The sequence below is a fragment of the Thamnophis sirtalis genome, unplaced genomic scaffold (genome assembly GCF_051295495.1).
Source record: "Thamnophis sirtalis isolate CommonGarterSnake01/CBP01778 unplaced genomic scaffold, rThaSir2_p1.2 scaffold_2, whole genome shotgun sequence".
In the NCBI taxonomy this organism is placed as follows: Eukaryota; Metazoa; Chordata; class Lepidosauria; order Squamata; family Natricidae; genus Thamnophis; species Thamnophis sirtalis.
In genome coordinates this window covers 70,794,131-70,809,761 of record NW_028261382.1, presented here as the reverse complement: position 1 = coordinate 70,809,761, position 15,631 = coordinate 70,794,131, and the positions used below count along the sequence as shown (strand labels likewise).

The 15,631-nt window shown below is 45.2% G+C and overlaps 2 protein-coding genes across 4 annotated transcripts; one reads left to right on the top strand and one right to left on the bottom strand.

Annotated features, from left to right (window-relative positions):
• Positions 1-1,125: 1,125 nt before the first annotated feature.
• On the bottom strand, positions 1,126-3,365 carry TMED4 (transmembrane p24 trafficking protein 4). Its single transcript, XM_087706025.1, has 5 exons — positions 3,204-3,365; positions 3,021-3,121; positions 2,788-2,913; positions 2,055-2,201; positions 1,126-1,414 (listed from the first exon to the last, which is right to left on the bottom strand). Exons 1-5 carry the CDS (start codon positions 3,340-3,342, stop codon positions 1,265-1,267), a joined length of 663 nt encoding a protein of 220 aa, XP_087562151.1. The 5' UTR covers positions 3,343-3,365; the 3' UTR covers positions 1,126-1,264.
• On the top strand, positions 3,286-13,697 carry LOC106556862 (interleukin-1 receptor antagonist protein-like). 3 transcript variants are annotated; one of them, XM_087706027.1, is made up of 5 exons: positions 3,286-3,381; positions 8,801-8,843; positions 10,018-10,106; positions 11,251-11,375; positions 12,437-13,697. In XM_087706027.1, the coding sequence occupies exons 1-5, from the start codon at positions 3,366-3,368 to the stop codon at positions 12,647-12,649; spliced, it is 486 nt and encodes a 161-aa protein (XP_087562153.1). In that variant the 5' UTR covers positions 3,286-3,365; the 3' UTR covers positions 12,650-13,697. The 3 variants fall into 3 exon arrangements, with proteins under 3 accessions (XP_087562153.1, XP_013931357.1, XP_087562152.1); XM_014075882.2 differs by lacking the exon at positions 3,286-3,381 and adding an exon at positions 8,079-8,186; XM_087706026.1 differs by lacking the exon at positions 3,286-3,381 and having other exon boundaries at positions 8,716-8,843.
• The last annotated feature ends 1,934 nt before the right edge of the window (positions 13,698-15,631 follow it).

Below are 15,631 nucleotides of genomic sequence, written 5' to 3'. Positions count from 1 at the left end.
GTCAAGTGAATCACTAGAGTCAAGTAACACAGCTCTTGAGTGAATCTTGATTGTGCATGTCAGGTCGCAACAGGGAATCACCTGGCCCTGGGAAACTACAACCATCACAAATAAGGATGCCACAAAACTCAGATGAAAAAGGCTAGATCACTTTTTTCAGTGACGTAGCAATTTTGGCCACTAAATGAATGGTTGTAAGTGTAGACCAATAAACATTGGAATATGATCCAAAAATGTCTTGTGGAAGTGGTTAAATGGGTTTTTCAGCCTTTTTGCTGTTAAGGATTTGTGGACTTGTACAGTTCAGCGGGCTTTCACACTTGCTTATACCTACTTTTCCCACCAACACATGAAGAAAGCCTCTTTCAAAAAAGCTTTCTTTCAATCCAAAAGTGTAAAACGGGCCTCATGACAAACTTGCTCAGGCAAGCAGAGAAGGGGGGAAAGGCCCGTTTTCAGTCCCACTACTTCAGAGGTCCAATTCTGCTGCAAAACTGCAGCCCAGTGTTGTTCCATAGCTGGATTATTTACAGGTTCTATTTCCAAATTACAGAAAGGCTGGTATGAAGAGATGATACCGCTATGCTCTTCGAGGAATATCTCCATCTGAGGGTAGCTCTAAGTCAAACTATTTACAAATTTAGGGGGCTTCTTTATTCGCCCTTTACAACAAACCTTGAGGTAGACAACTTCTACCCTCCCTCGTCTGCAATGACTCTCCAGCCAAGACCAATTCTGTGCTTACAAAACCGAGAACTACCAAAAATAAAAAAGGATTGAAGAGAAAATGTAGCAAGAAATCCTTTGATCCCTTGGCTGTCTGACCACCACTGAAATGCTAAACAATATTTAGATCAATGGTATTTGAATAAGGAAGGTGTGCTGCACAGTTCTGGTGTAAATCTGTTTTTCCCCACTAATTCTATTCTGTTGAATAGTTTTAGAGTTATAAGGGATTTTAGAAGTCTGAAGCTTTTAGGCAAACTGCAGAAGTCATAGAGGGAACCTTCTCAGTCTTTTACAAAGCAGCTTAGAATGTTCCAGGAAAACTTGACAACCAAGGCAAGCTTTCCTTACCGCTAGCTTTACACACTTCAAAGGACAAAAATATGGTCACATCTGAGATGTTTTCGTGGATGTATTTAATTGGGGCAGAGGCATTGTCTTTCTCAGTTTAGTACTTTTTTAAAAAAAATCAAGATTTACTCAATGGAAAGCAACAATGGGGCATTGGTGAATAGTGACCTATGTGATGCTGAAGACATTAAACCAGTTTTTTGGCTTCAAAGAAACTCTTGAGGTGCCTCATTTGCCAAATGCCCGTAAGGAGGAGGATGACCGTCTGCGCGATGGACCACCAGAGGACCCGCTGGTTGGTGCTTTCACTGGTCATGCGGAACCTCTCCTCTCGGAACTGCAAAGGGAACAAAACGGTCAGCCTCAAGAACCAGCCTGGCCCAACTCCTCCTGTCACGCTTCGTTCAACTGCTGCCTTCACCTGACCCAGGCCTAGTTGAGATTCCAGTTTCGCATTCCAAGCATCTTCTACCACTTTGCCAACCTCACCCCACGCAGAGAGAAAGTCAGCAAGTTTACCTACAGTCAAATGCCGTGGGCTTTTTCATGCACCTCCATTTATAATAGCTTAAAAGGCTACACAGCCACCTCCTCCTTCTGGCTCAAGGCCAACACAGCTTGTAAGGGCTTTGGGATAGTCATATTGTGGTCTCTCTCTTTTGTTGTGTGCAAAAGTGACCCAAGCTCAGCTTCCTTAGCAGTCCCGGGGATAAAACATTCGCTTTTCCAAAGTTTCGTCACCATTCGGACTCCATTTCCAACTAAACGGCCAAGCTCAGAGTTTAGAACAACGGCTCAACTGCCAACCCCAGCTACTTATATTCAAATGCATTTCAAGCATCTGTCCATTTCCTGCAAGCAGCACCTTGGCATCAGGAAAGCCCACCTGCCCCCACTCCCCTTGGCTCCCTCCCTGCCAGGGAGCCAGCATAAAGGGGGTCCCCGGGGGGGGGGGGGGTGGTCTCTGGCAGCCTCACCCGTTGGTAGTTCTGCTCCTTCTGGATCTGCTCCACCTGGTCCAGCAGCTGCCTCGCTCGCAGCTGCAGCTCCGTCAGCTTATCCTTGGCGGCGATCTCCGGATAGTTATTGGCGTGCTCCCCTACCTGGATGTCCAGGTGCACCCGCTGAAGCAAAGACACAGCACTTTTGGGAGGAGCGGTGTGTGTGTGTGTGTGTAAGAGTTTCATGCGGGAGGAGTGCTTTCCCCCTCCCTCTCTTCCCCCCTCCTCCTGGACCAAAGAGAGAGCATTTGGGAGGGGCGGGGGGGGGGAACCTTCAAGGAGGAACCCTCCCTCCCTCTTGCCTCCCTCTACCCCCTGCCCCCCCTTTGCCCCTCCCTCCCTGAACCACAGCCAGAGAGCCGAGGTGGCGCAGTGGTTAAATGCAGCACTGCAGGCTACTTCAGCTGACTGCTAGATCAGCAGTTCAGCGGTTCAAATCTCACCGGCTCAGGGTTGACTCAGCCTTCCATCCTTCCGAGGTGGGTAAAATGAGGACCCAGATTGTTGTTGGGGGCAATATGCTGACTCTCTGTAAACCGCTTAGAGAGGGCTTAAAGCCCTATGAAGCGGTATATAAGTCTACTGCTATTGCTAAGTCTACTGCTATTTGTTTTGGATGGGTGGAGGGGGCAGACACTTGAGGGGGCCCTCTCCCCACCTCCCACCCTCTTCCCCCTCCCTCCCTGGACCAAAGACACAGTCCATTTACCAGCTTCCCCCCCGCGAAGAGCGCCAGGCGGGTGGAGTTGGAGTGCAGGCAGATCTGGTGCTCGCCGGGCGTGTGCGAGGTGAAGGTGAAGCGGCCCTCCGAGCCGTACTGTCGCGAGAGGATCACCTGCGGGGGGGGAGGGGAAGAGCGGGGGGGGGGTCAGATGGGCGGGGCCAGACAGCCCCCCTCCCCTCTTTCCCCCCCCCATCCGGGACAGGCCGGCCCCCCCTCACCTTGGCGTCCGGGTCGCGGACCTCCACGAACATGCCGAGGCCGGGCGTGGAGGGCAGGAAGGCCTCGGCCTGCTTGTCCCAGAGCTGCGTCCGGTAGTTGCCTAGGAGACGAGGGGGGAGGGGCGGTCAGTTGGAGGGAGGGGCGACCCTTCCCCCCGCCAGCCCCTCCCCTTCCCCCCTCACCTATGACCATGGTCTCGTCCGGGATCTCCTCGATGAAGCAGCGCTTCTCTGTCTCCCCGATGTGGAAGTAGAGGCCCCGCGCGACGCCGCCGGCCCACAGCAGCGCGCCCAGCAGCGCCACGAACCGCCCGCCAGCCATGGCCCCACCGGCCCCCAGCGCGCATGCGCCACCCATCACGTGGGTCCGCCTGCCCGCCCGCAGCCCCAGCCTGTCGCCCGCGGGCGCCCCGGAGGCTCCCCCTCGGCTGGTGGGGGGGCTCCCTTGGCTGCTCCGGTGGGGGAAGCCGAGAGGGGACAACCCAGGCACCCAGTGGCTGCGGCCTTGAAGAAGGGGCTGGGCTACCCTCTGTCAGAAAGGGTGTAGTGTGGGGGTGGGACTAGATGACCTCTAAGGTCCCTCCCAACTCTGTTAATCTCACTTTAACCTGACTTAGTCAGGAGGCAGCAGAAATGCAGAGTTGGAAGGGACCTTGGAGGTCTTCTAGTCCAACCCCCTGTTCAAGAAGGAGACATCCTATACCAGAGGTCTTCAAACTTGGCAACTTTAAGGCTTGTGGACTTCAACTATGGAATACAATACGATACAATACAAATATGGAATAGAATAGAATAAATATTGGAATGAAGAGTAGAATAGAATAGAATTCTTTATTGGCCAAGTGCGACTGGACACACAAGGAATTTGTCTTTGTGCAGATGCTCTCAGGGTACATAAAAAGACAAGATACATTTGTCACGAATTCTAAGGTACAGCACTTAATGATAGTCATAGGGTACAAATAAGCAATCAGGAAACAATCGATATCAATATAAATCGTAAGAATACAAGCAACACAGTTACAGCCCTGCAGTCATAAGTGGGAGGAGATGGGTGATAGGAACGATGAGAAGACTAATAGTAATAGTAATGCAGCCTTAGTGAATGGCTTGACAATGGTGAGGGAATTAGTTGTTTAGCAGAGTGATAGCATTGGGGGGGGGGGAAACTGTCCTTGTGTCTAGTTGTCTTGGTGTGCAGTGCTCTATATGGAGCAGCCATAACTCCTGAAGGCAGACTCTTCCACTTTGTTCAACTTCTCTTAAGTCCTATGTTGGAGCTTTTTAAAATAATATTACCACCCCCCACCACTTCTTCTCTGTGGCAGCCCCTCAAATATTAGAAAACTTCTGTCATGTCACTCCTAGTCCTTCAGCTCCTGTAACAATTCTTCATAGGCTTTAACCTCCAGTCCCATAACCATTCTCGTGCTCTTTTCTGCACTCTTTCTAGAGACTCAATATCTTTTTTGTGTCACAGTGACCAAAACTGGACATGGTATTCCACGTGTGGTCTCAGAATAAGGTGGTACTAATCCTTCATGTGATCTTGATACTATCCATCATTTGATGCAATTTAGGACTGCATTGGCCTTTTTTGGCAGATCCAGCACAATACGGGCTCCCTCTTAAGTGGTGGTTCTCTAGGCTTCACAATGACTGCTACTGAGCCTATTCTATTCTATATTGGTGCATTTGGTTTTCCTTGCCTTACTTTGATGAATCACCCATTATGAAGCAGTGCAACCCCATCCAAGGAAGAAATACACATTTAGAAGAACGTACGTGCATTGCAACGTGTCAGAGATGGAGGAAATGTAACAACACGTATACTCAGAATTAGATAGGAAGTTACAAAATTGGCAACAAGAAAATAAGCAGCAGAAACCACAAGTAGGGACAAAGGGACGTGTAGAGCTTAACCAAGGCTCAATTCCACAGACAAGCAGACACGTAGACTAAAAGTAAGGTACTCCAAAAAAGGTAATGGCTTTGTGAAATCAGTTGTATAAAAGATCATGCTATGCTGTTGTTCAGGGTCTCAGCTCCCAAATTGGGCTGGGACCCTTTTGTTGAAGCACTTAAATAAAAGTTTAGTCTCTCATGTCTGGCTCTGATTGGCTTCTGTGCCTTCTGTGCCAATTTTTGGACAACTTTTCTCATCACTGAATTTCATTTTGTTGGATGAGATTGAGTGTCATTCTGGCTCTTAAGTCCATCCAGGGGTGGCTTTCAAAAATTGTTCGAACCTACTCTGTGGGCGTGGCCTCCTTTGTGGGCATGGCTTGCTACCCATGTGACTGGATGGGAGTGGCTTGCCACCATGTGACCAGATGGGAGTGGCCTGCCATGGTTTATTTTAATTTATTTTGGATAGAATCTTTTTTAAAATAGTCTAAGACAATTTAAAAAAAGATTCTATCCAAAATAAATTAAAGTAAACCATTTAAAAATATTCCACACTTAATACTTTTAAGTAAAACTATTATAAAAATTAAATAAGATATTATTTTAAAATACATTAAAAAAATAAAAGAAAAAAAATTTGATTGTTTTCCAGGAGATCTTTCTAGGTATCGATCGATTAGTCTGTAGTTTCTGGAAACTGTTTCCCCACTTCCCCCCCTTTTAAGTTGGGAACCACATCAGGTTTTTTTTCCCAGTCCCCTGGTACTTCCTCGGTGTTGCAGGATCTTTGAACAGTGAGTCACATCCTCCTCATCTTGCAGTTAGATTACTGAAATGTATTTCACATCCAGCTCCCCTTGAAAATAACTTGGAAGGTGCAATTGATTCCAGAGTCAAAGAAGTAGACTCAGCCTTGCCCTATTTGTCAGGAGGTCTCTGCACCCATAGCTGACCCATAGGCTCCTAGACTGAATTGAAGGTGCTTGGCACCACACCTTTGCACTCCCCTGAGCAGAATTTGCCCCCCCCCCGGGAGTTTATCAAGATGGGTTGCACAAGCTACATAAGCTTTATGGAGCAAGAACTGGAGAACATCCTCCATTTTGGGGTAGAAGCTGCCTTTTTGCTAGCTTTCCACAAACCACCAAAATCCGTGTTATTCCATCCAGCTACTTATTGTACATAGTAGATTTGAGTCACATTGGTTATTTTCATACTGTTTATAAGCTATGAGAAGTGGGGTGGTTTAGAAATGTTTCTAATAAGTAATGAACAAATAAACCCTGGCACTGAAATGGATGATTTTAAAAAGAGGGAAATAGTGGTAGCTGTGGTGAAGGATCAGATGATGGAATGTATGCACAGATGAGGCCCTGGGGATCAGAGGAAGGGTCATATGTGACGATAGGACCCAGGTGTGGTTGGAGTGGACATGAGAGGGAAGAATATGAATTCTGATAAAACATTTTCTCTTGTCTTCATTTCTTTGCCTTGACAATTAAGAACTTTGCTCCTTTCCTGTCTCTCACTAAAGAGGGAGGCGGGGTGTCGCAGGGGAGCTGCCTCAGACAAAACTGTTTGTTCTTTTATTCTGCTCCGCAATAGGAAGGAGAGGGCTACACATTAACAGTGAGACAGAAGTTAGCACCTTAAAACCAGGATAGCCAGGATATTAGGAACAAGAATAGCTCATTTATAAGAATCCCCCCCCCCAAAAAAAAATCACATAGCTGGCACATTTGCAAGATACCCATGACCTGGGATGAAAAACAGGTGATGTGACATTTAGCTATTTAACATAACAAGCATAAGGCTGAAATCCAAATAACCAATCAAAATGATCTGTTATGCATACATTATAAGGAGAAGGGCAAAGGGTTGAATGCAACCATCCCTTGACTGTAAAAACTGCTGTAAGATCCTAATCTTAGGCATTGGTCAGCTTTTCAAACCGGGGTCCTTATATCTTGGTACCAAAATAAAAGTAGAATTCTGTATCACACCTTGTGTCCGGTGACTTATCGGCTTCGACACCAAGCAAGAGCCCAGGTTTGGGGACAACAGTGGTGATTCTCTGGTCACAGGCAAATTTAACCAGGAAAGCTATGGCAGCCTCGTCCATCTATCTGGCGATTGGCTGGTCTGATTTGTAGGAAGAACCCCACATATTAAAAAGAGGCAGAATTGAATATTTCCCCAGAAGAAGAAGGAGGGACATCTTAAAGGCAGAAAGCAGCCCCAGCCTTCCTGATAGAAAAACAGCCTCAAGCAGAAACCTGAAAAGGGGAGTCTTTAGGAATGGATATTTGGTATCCATTCGGAAAGCTGGGCCACTCTGTTCATAAGCAAAGAGCAGCCAGAAACTCCTAATAAGTAACACAATAGGCAAGGAGCAGAAGCTAACAAATTAGCTCAGACAAAACACTTAGGATTTGCATTTCCCCTTTGCCTGTAAAGCCAGCCCTGACCCCTACCATAGGAATCAGGCAATATCCATTAAAATATCAAAGGACATATGGTATAAGGTTTCCTGCCTGAACAGAAGACCTCCAAGGTCCCCTTCCAACTCTGTTTATTCTATTCTATTCTATTCTATTCTATATTCTTGGAACAGGAATGATGATAAACAGGAAAGTTCATCTGCCTGCCTTATAAGAATATTCTCAGGCTTGGCTACATTTAAAAAAATAATTTAATTTGAATAGATCCTTAATAAAACAACCATGAAGTACAAATGAAAAAAAGAACTAGGAAGAAAGATTTACCATATATACTAGGGGTCTCCAAACTTGGCAAGTTTAAGATTTGTGTACTTCAACTCCGAGAATTCTCCAGCCAACTCTGCTGGGAGTTGGAATCCACAAGTCTTAAAGTTGCCAAGTTTGAAGACTTCTGATATATACCCTGTGAAATTGAACAAGAAATTTCAAAACAACATTAAATCACTACACATAATTGATTCAATTACTGGAATTGAATCAATAGCTGATGTTTAGCCAAAAATAGCCAATGGAACAAGAACAATCTATTATAATTGAATATTTAAAATTTGTGCCAAATTTAAACGAGCCCTTCTTACCAAAGAGCTGCCAAGATCTGCATTTCAAAAGCCAAATCTTCCAGATTTGGTCACGCCTTTTCAAATACTTCCGGCTGTTCCATAACTCAGTGGGTGAAACCCTCAGAGGTTCCAGCTGAAGCAGAAAGAAGGGGAAGCCATGGGCAACTCACAGGGAGAGGAGCAGCTGGCTCAGCCAGGTATGGTGGGACCGTCAGATATTGTGATGCTTGGCTTGTAAAGGCCCTGCAGGTCAGACAAAAAAACAACAACATACTTTATGCTTTCTGATACACTTGTTTGCTTTTTTGGAAATGGAAAGTCTTTGGAATAACAGGAGGCAAAGAAAAGTTAATGACTTTTTAAAGGAGACACTTGTTTATTTGAGAACTCTGTATTATTTGATAATAAGAATTTCTGGCTGCACTTCCCATCTTAATTTATTTTGAATACAGTTTTTAAAATAGCTGCATTCTTTATGGGTAGAACTTCAAGTTGAATCTATGTTTTCACTTCCCCTTTGTATATAGCAATAGGAACCCGGTTTATTAATTTGTGGAAGTTTAGTTTCAGCACCCAGAGTTGCAACATGAATTGCGACACACATGAAAGTTGTTGAAAATTTAGCGGGTTATGTCACAGAAGTGTCACGTCTGGAAATAACGTACATTCCGATGGTGTGGTTGTCATGGACTTTATAAAACAGCCAGCTGGGCTGATTCAGCAGAGATGACCCATTGGTTGCACACAATGGAGTCTGGCAGGTACTCAACAAATAAAATTATCTTTCTCCTGCTTTCTGTTCTGTGTGCAGCTGGAACTGAGGCCTGGGGTCAGGGAGCCATCTTCAAATCACGGTAAGTATCCTGGGTGAGTCTTTGGGCAGCTTGGCCAAGGGTCAAAAAAGGAGACCCCGGGAAGCTTTCCATCCCTTGGGGCACACCAATCTCACAGAGGCCTCTCCCCATTCTCCCCGTCTCCAGGAAGGGACCTGAATCCCCCCAAAGAAAAGAGGGGTGAGTCCCCCTGAGCACCCGTTGGCTCATTTCACTCAACATTGGATGCCCAATGTCTCTCTTGAGACAAAGGGCGACTCTGTTCTAAAGAAATGAATCTCTGAATGAGTGGAAGCAACTTTCTTCTGACTCAAAATCTTGCTTCCTTTGGAAGGAGAGATGCACTGATGTTCCTCCTCTACGCTCTCATGGAATTACTAGAATATTTTGCCCCACAATTTTGAGATTGTTTGTATTTCATACATTTATTATAGCCTCAATTGGTAGCACCGTTTTCTCCATGGTGAGTTTTTTTGTTGTAAAAGTATTTGTCAATGGAATGGAAGCTTTAGAGAAGGGACAGCTGAGCTAGAGTTTTTATGGTGTTTATTTAATGGTTAGAATAGCATTGATGTTAGGTTTTGTAAGCTACCCAAAACCACAAATGGAATTAATGGCATATAAAGGTAAAGTTCAGTAAGGCCCTTTTCCAGGGGTGAAATTCAGCAGGTTCTGGAGAACCGGTAGCAGAAATTTTGAGTAGTTTTGAGAACTGGCAAATGCCACCTCTGGCTGGCTCTAGAATGGGGTGGGAATGGAGACTTTGCAGTATCTTTCTCCTGCCATGCCCACCAAGCCAAGCCCACAGAACAGGTAGTAAAAAAAATGAATTTTATGACTGCCCGTTTCCCATTATGAATATGAGGACTTTTCCTGCCCAAAGGAAATTTCAGAGAATAGGCAAAGGCAGTGGATGAGTGGATGAACACTCAGCTCACACTGTAAAAAGCAAGACAGCTCTTAAATCAACAAGAAGCATTTAAATGGGCCTACCTATCAAACAAAGGACCACTCTATAATGTTCTTTATTGATTTTTATTCTGCCTTTGTCATTTTTATAAATAACTCAAGATAGCAAACATACCTACGTAACACACCTTCCTATTTCCCTCACAACAATGTAGAGGTTAATGGCTGAAGAGAGAGAAAAGTATATATTTTTTTAAAAAAAAAAACTTGAATCTTGACATTTCAGACTCTGGGATGTAAACCAGAAATCCCTCTACCTTCAGAACAATGAACTAATAGCCGGATACTTGCAAGCTCCCAACTCTGCACTGGAAGGTAAGTCTTTCCTAAAACCACTTAGAGGCAGGCTAAGAAATCACCTTTGCAGCTTTAGATTTTTTTTTTAGCTCTCCCCCCTACAACAGGGGTGTCCAAACTTGGGAACTTTTAAGACTTGTGGATTTCAACTCCCAGAATTCCCCAGCTGGCTGAGGAATTCTGGGAGTTGAAATCCACAAGTCTTAAAGTTCCCAAGTTTGGACACTCCTGTCCTACTGCAACCACCTTCAGGAGCTCAAGAGGCTGGTGGAGTTCCCTAGCAACTTACTGGTTTCTTATGATGAGGTGGGGTAGTTTGCATAATTCTGCACACATTTGTGGATTGCTCTTTTTTTTGTGTGTCACTCTTCTGTACGTCTGCTTGATTGAAACAGGCAAATATAAACAGATAATTTAGTGTGAGATGCTAGAATTTTTTCCCCAAGAGATGTAAAATAAAATCAAGGGAAGAACTGGAGGCAGAGGGTTATAGTTTTCAGTGGAGGGGAGGGGGAGCACTTTCATTTTGACTTCTGCCAGTGCTCATTTCTTTTTTTACCCCCATCATACAATGCTGCTCTCACCCCATTCCCCCAACTTTGCTATGGTTGTACTCTCTAATGTGAATTCTTTATTCCAGATCTTATTTATAGGAAAGTTCCTCCAGTTTTCCTCCCCATTTGTGGAAAAAAAAATGTTGGTTTGACACAGAGAAGGGGAAGGAGAATGCCATCCACTGCGGGGAGGGGGGGGATTGAATCTTGGGAAAATAGAAAGTGTGAGAAAGAAAGAAGTCTTCCTTTCTATTTTTATTAAAAAGTTTTTAATTGAACACACATTAAAACATTGGACTCAGTGTAACCGTTCTGGCAATGTCTTTGCTATCCATATTAGAATATAAAGTTAAATATTATAACCACCCTGCTTATTTACAATTGGTCTATTCAGTATTTGCAAATATAAGGATATCGTATTTCCATCCGTATTGCTTTGTTCTTGTCATACAGCTTCACTGTTATGGTTTCATACATAATTCCAACCTCCATTCTATAAATATTAGTTGTTGCTTATTTTGAGTCTTTCCTTCCTTGATTTACAAGAGATATGAGTGTTGAACTACAGTCCAGTGTCTCTCCCTCTTTCTTCTTCTTCCCCCTCCCAGAAAAGATTTTCTGGATCCGCAACCGGGCCTTTGGCCAAAAGAACTTCCCAGTCATCCTGAGCATTCAGGGCGGGAAGAGCTGCCTGGCCTCCTCTCCTGGCTCCCCACCTGAGCTGCAGTTGGAGGTGAGAAGCAAAGGGTCTCAGGAGGCCCCAGATCGCTTTGATCGGTGCTGCTACTTAGCACTTCCTACACAGAGTAATTGGGGAGCAGAGATACACGCAGTGACTGGACAGCAGAGCTCCCTCTGTGTTTGTGCACACATGGGAGGAGGGGATTGCAACATCCTTTAGACGGGGATGTGTTTGTGTGGAAGCCTCTGCTAGCAAACCTTACACCCAGGTAAACAGGTTGTAGATCCGCACCTACATGACCCATGGCACGCGTAAGAGAGCAGAGGAGGCCAGATTATACCCTCAACCCATCCCATTTTTGGGTGGGTGGAGGGACCTTCTCCTTTTCTTCTCCTGATTTTCAGCTTTCCAAGTGAAACAGATGACACCAACCATTTTCCTCAAGATGGAGATGGAGGCACTTCCTCTTTTTGTATTTATTTTGTTCATTTCTCTCCTACATTTCTACAGACAGAACCCACAGGAGGAGATTCTAGCTCAGCTTCTCCTGAGGACTTTAGTAGTTTCTCAAGGACCGAGCTTCAAGAGAGCAAAGGGGAAATTGTGTAGAAGTGGCTGTGCTTTCTCTTTCTGCTCCACAAACATGATCCTGGTTACGCAACAGACAATTTTTTCCATAAAGAAGAGTCCATGTTATGCTCTCCTCAGGGAAACATGTACATTAGCTTAGGGCATGGGTGTCAAACTCAAGGCCCGTGGGCCAGATCCGGCCTGTGGGGTACTTAGATCTGGGCCATAGAACCGCCCTGGAAACAGTGAAGGACTAGTCTGCGGTGCTTCTGCCAGCTTCCAAGCTCCATTTTCACTGGAAGAGGGTTGCAGGAGGCAGTCACAGCTGAAAACGGAGCTTGGGAGCCTGTTTTCGCTGGCAGAGTGCTCGAGACATCACAGACCCCCCAAACATGACATCAAGCTGGCAACGCCCACCCACTGGAGGTCCAACACAACCCTGATGCAACCCTCAATCAAATCAAGTTTGACCCCCCTGGTTTAGGTTTCCTTCACCCTCAATAGCTTCCCTCGGTTTTGCTAAACCTCTTTCTTCTCCTCAGAGCATCAACATCACAGACCTGTGCAAAGATAAAGAGGCCTCCGCCCGCTTCACCTTCTTCATGTCTAACAAAGACGGGATATGGCGTTTCGAGTCAGCTATCCACCCGGGCTGGTTCCTCTGCACTTCTTCCAAAGCCAACGAACCCATTGGGCTGATCAATGATCCAGGCTCTTCTCATCTGGTGGACTTCTACTTTCAGCCTGAGTCTTAGCTGGCCTCTCCACCTCCCTCCAAAGCACAAAGCCCACCCCTCGTAGTCTCACAGCTGCTCCTTTCTCTAAGTCCAAGCATTTCTGCAGGTTGGGGTCGCTTTTCAGGAGAACAAAGCGGCAGGGAAGAGATGCCGTGTTTCTAGACTTAGCGGACATTCATAGCTTACTTTCTGGATTCAGAAATTCAGGTTTTGCAGCTAGCAGACACAAAATTATCTGCAGACCTCCAAAGCTACGAGTGCAAAATATGCCAGCCAATTTATGAGCTCTGGTTTCCCACAAAGGAATTAAATACCTTTAAAGTAACTGTATTGACTGCATTTCATTCTAATGATTTCAAAATATGCATTAAATAAAAAAACTCATTTTGTCTTAGCCACACATGTTGTTGTGGAGTGTGAATCCCCAGCATGTTATTCAGAGATCTGCTGCAGCCTGTAACATATCCTGATCAGTGACCGGTTCGGCTGAATAGGTAGTGGTTTGGCAGCCTGAGCTTCCATTCTCCACTATCCTGTCAGAGCTGAAGAAGCTTCTTGGATGAGAAGCAAAGTATCTTCTAAGAAACCCCAAACCAATAAAGTCCAGTTGCCTCCTGAAAAAGCACCTTTGGGATACGTATTTGCAATAAGCCTGTACATCCAGATTTTTCTGACCCATTTCCCAAATCATATAGATATCTTTTTCTTTGTAATCAGCTCCACACTAACATTTCTGGTATTTTTGACTGCATTCTTTCAGAGCTAATTATGTCCCCAAACGCCTTTTTGTGACATTTAAAAACAAATGCTGTTTCTTCAAAAGGAGGAACAGTCATACCTGTAGTCCTTCAGTTGCCTATATGTATTATTTGTTATTGTTTTTGTGGCTTTATGGTTTTCAGTGTTGTGATATTTGCCCAGAGTCAATCGGGCGGCTATAGAAATCAAATAAGTAAGTAAATAAATAAGCCGCCTTTTCTTCATCGCTCAAAAAAAGGAGACTGGATAAAAATTATCTGAATTACTGAGCCCATTAATAATTTCTGGAGAACAGGGTGCACACCACCTCCTTCCACCACATCGGGAAGAGCCCGTTTTTTAGGCTGTAGCAGAAGGATTAGGGCCCTCCAAACTTCAAAATTCTTTCCATAGGGGAGCCCGAAGATGCTTTCTCAAGAGGAAACTGGACTTCCTTGTTTTTTCTTTGAAGACATTTCACTTCTCCTCCAAGCAGCTTCTTCCACTCTGTGTTTTCAAAGAAGAACCAAAAAGACCACTTGCCTCTGGACAAAGCGCCTTTGGGACAACCATGACCTGGAGGACTGAGAATCTCCCTAGACTTCCATAGGGGAGGCAGCTGCAGCAGAAGGTAGGGTCCCTCGTTCCCACTAGGTGGCACTGTTTCATGGAAGGAAGTTGAAGCCTGCCCATTTGCTGGATGGAACAGGCTGGGCAGAGACTATTGCAGGCAGAGGGTCCCTGTCTGGAAGGGCTACGTAGGTCAGCGGTCCCCAACCTTTGAGTCCAGGCAGTCTGGAGGGGGGAGGGGGAGGGAACTGGGCTGCACAAGTGGCAGGCTGGGTGTATGCATGCAGATGGGCATCCTGACTTCTGCCAGCGGTGGCCTGGTTCCAAATAGGCCACGACCCATGGATTGATATAGACCCATGATGGCAAACCTGTGGCATGCAGAGCCCTCTCTGTGGGCACGGGCGCCATCGCCAGCTGCTCTTCTGGTTCATGGCGTGCAGGTGGCCTTTTTCTGGGCTGTTTTCCAGGCATTTTCTGACCGTTTTTGGGGTCAGAAGCAGCGCAAAAAAAGGCCTGAAATTTCCCTGAAAAAAGGCCTAGAAAATAGCTCGTTTATAGGCTGTTTCTAGGCCGTTGTCCGGCCATTTTTTTAGATCAAAGACAAGCTCAAAAAAGGACTGAAAATTCCCTGAAAAACAGCCCGGAAAATAGCCTGTTTTTTGGCTGTTTTTGAGCCATTTTCTGGACTGTTTTTCCTGGAATTTTCAGGCTGTTTTTGGCCCAAAAACCAGCTGGAAAACATTCTGAAACAGCCCCAAAAGCAGCCAAAACCAGGCATGTGCACGCCAGCCAGCTGGTCTTCGGGTTTCCAGTGCTCCAGCACACACACATGCACACACATGAACAGGCGTTCTGGTTTGGGCCCCTTGAATTGTACTTGAAATTTTATAGTGGGGCCATGTTACAGCATCCATAATGACTTGTACTTCTGGAGGAGAGTGGAGAGGGGGGAAGAGGCAGACAAATTCTTACTAACAGAAAAAAAATGATAAGAGGTTTAGAAACTTTAGGGGAGAGTGACCATGTCATATTGGCATTCAAAAGTCCTCTGCTTGCAACAGTTCATTTAGTGACCGTTCAACGTTACAACGGCACCGAAAAAAGTAACTTGTGGCCGTTGCAGTATCTTCCTGGTCCTGAGATGAAAATTCGGATGCTTGGCAAGGGGTTCATATTTATGACAGTCATAGTGTCCGATGGTCATGTGATCAGTTTTTGCGACCTTCTGAAAAGCAAAATTAATGGGGAATCCCGATTCACTTCACATCCGTGTTACTAACATAACAGATGCAATGATTCACTTAACAACCCTGGGAAGAAAAGTCATAAAATGGGGTAAACTTACTTACGTGTTTCACTTAGCAACATAAATTTTGGGCTCAATTGTGGTCGTAATTCGAGGATTACCTGTGCAGCAGACACAAGCAATAGAACATAATCAAGCCAGTGTCTTAGATTTTGAAAGAGATGATGTCAATAAACTCAGCGAGAGCTTGGAAAAGATTCCATGGTGAAAATCTTAAAGGAGAAAACAACTGAAGAAGCTTGGGAAACTCTGAAAAATATGATCAAAAACACCCAGTCCAGCACAATACCACTGGAAAAAAAAAGAAATCCAAGAAGAAACCAGCATGGTTGCGCAAAGAACTCTCTGATAAGTGAAAGACCAAAAGGATAACAAAATGAAAA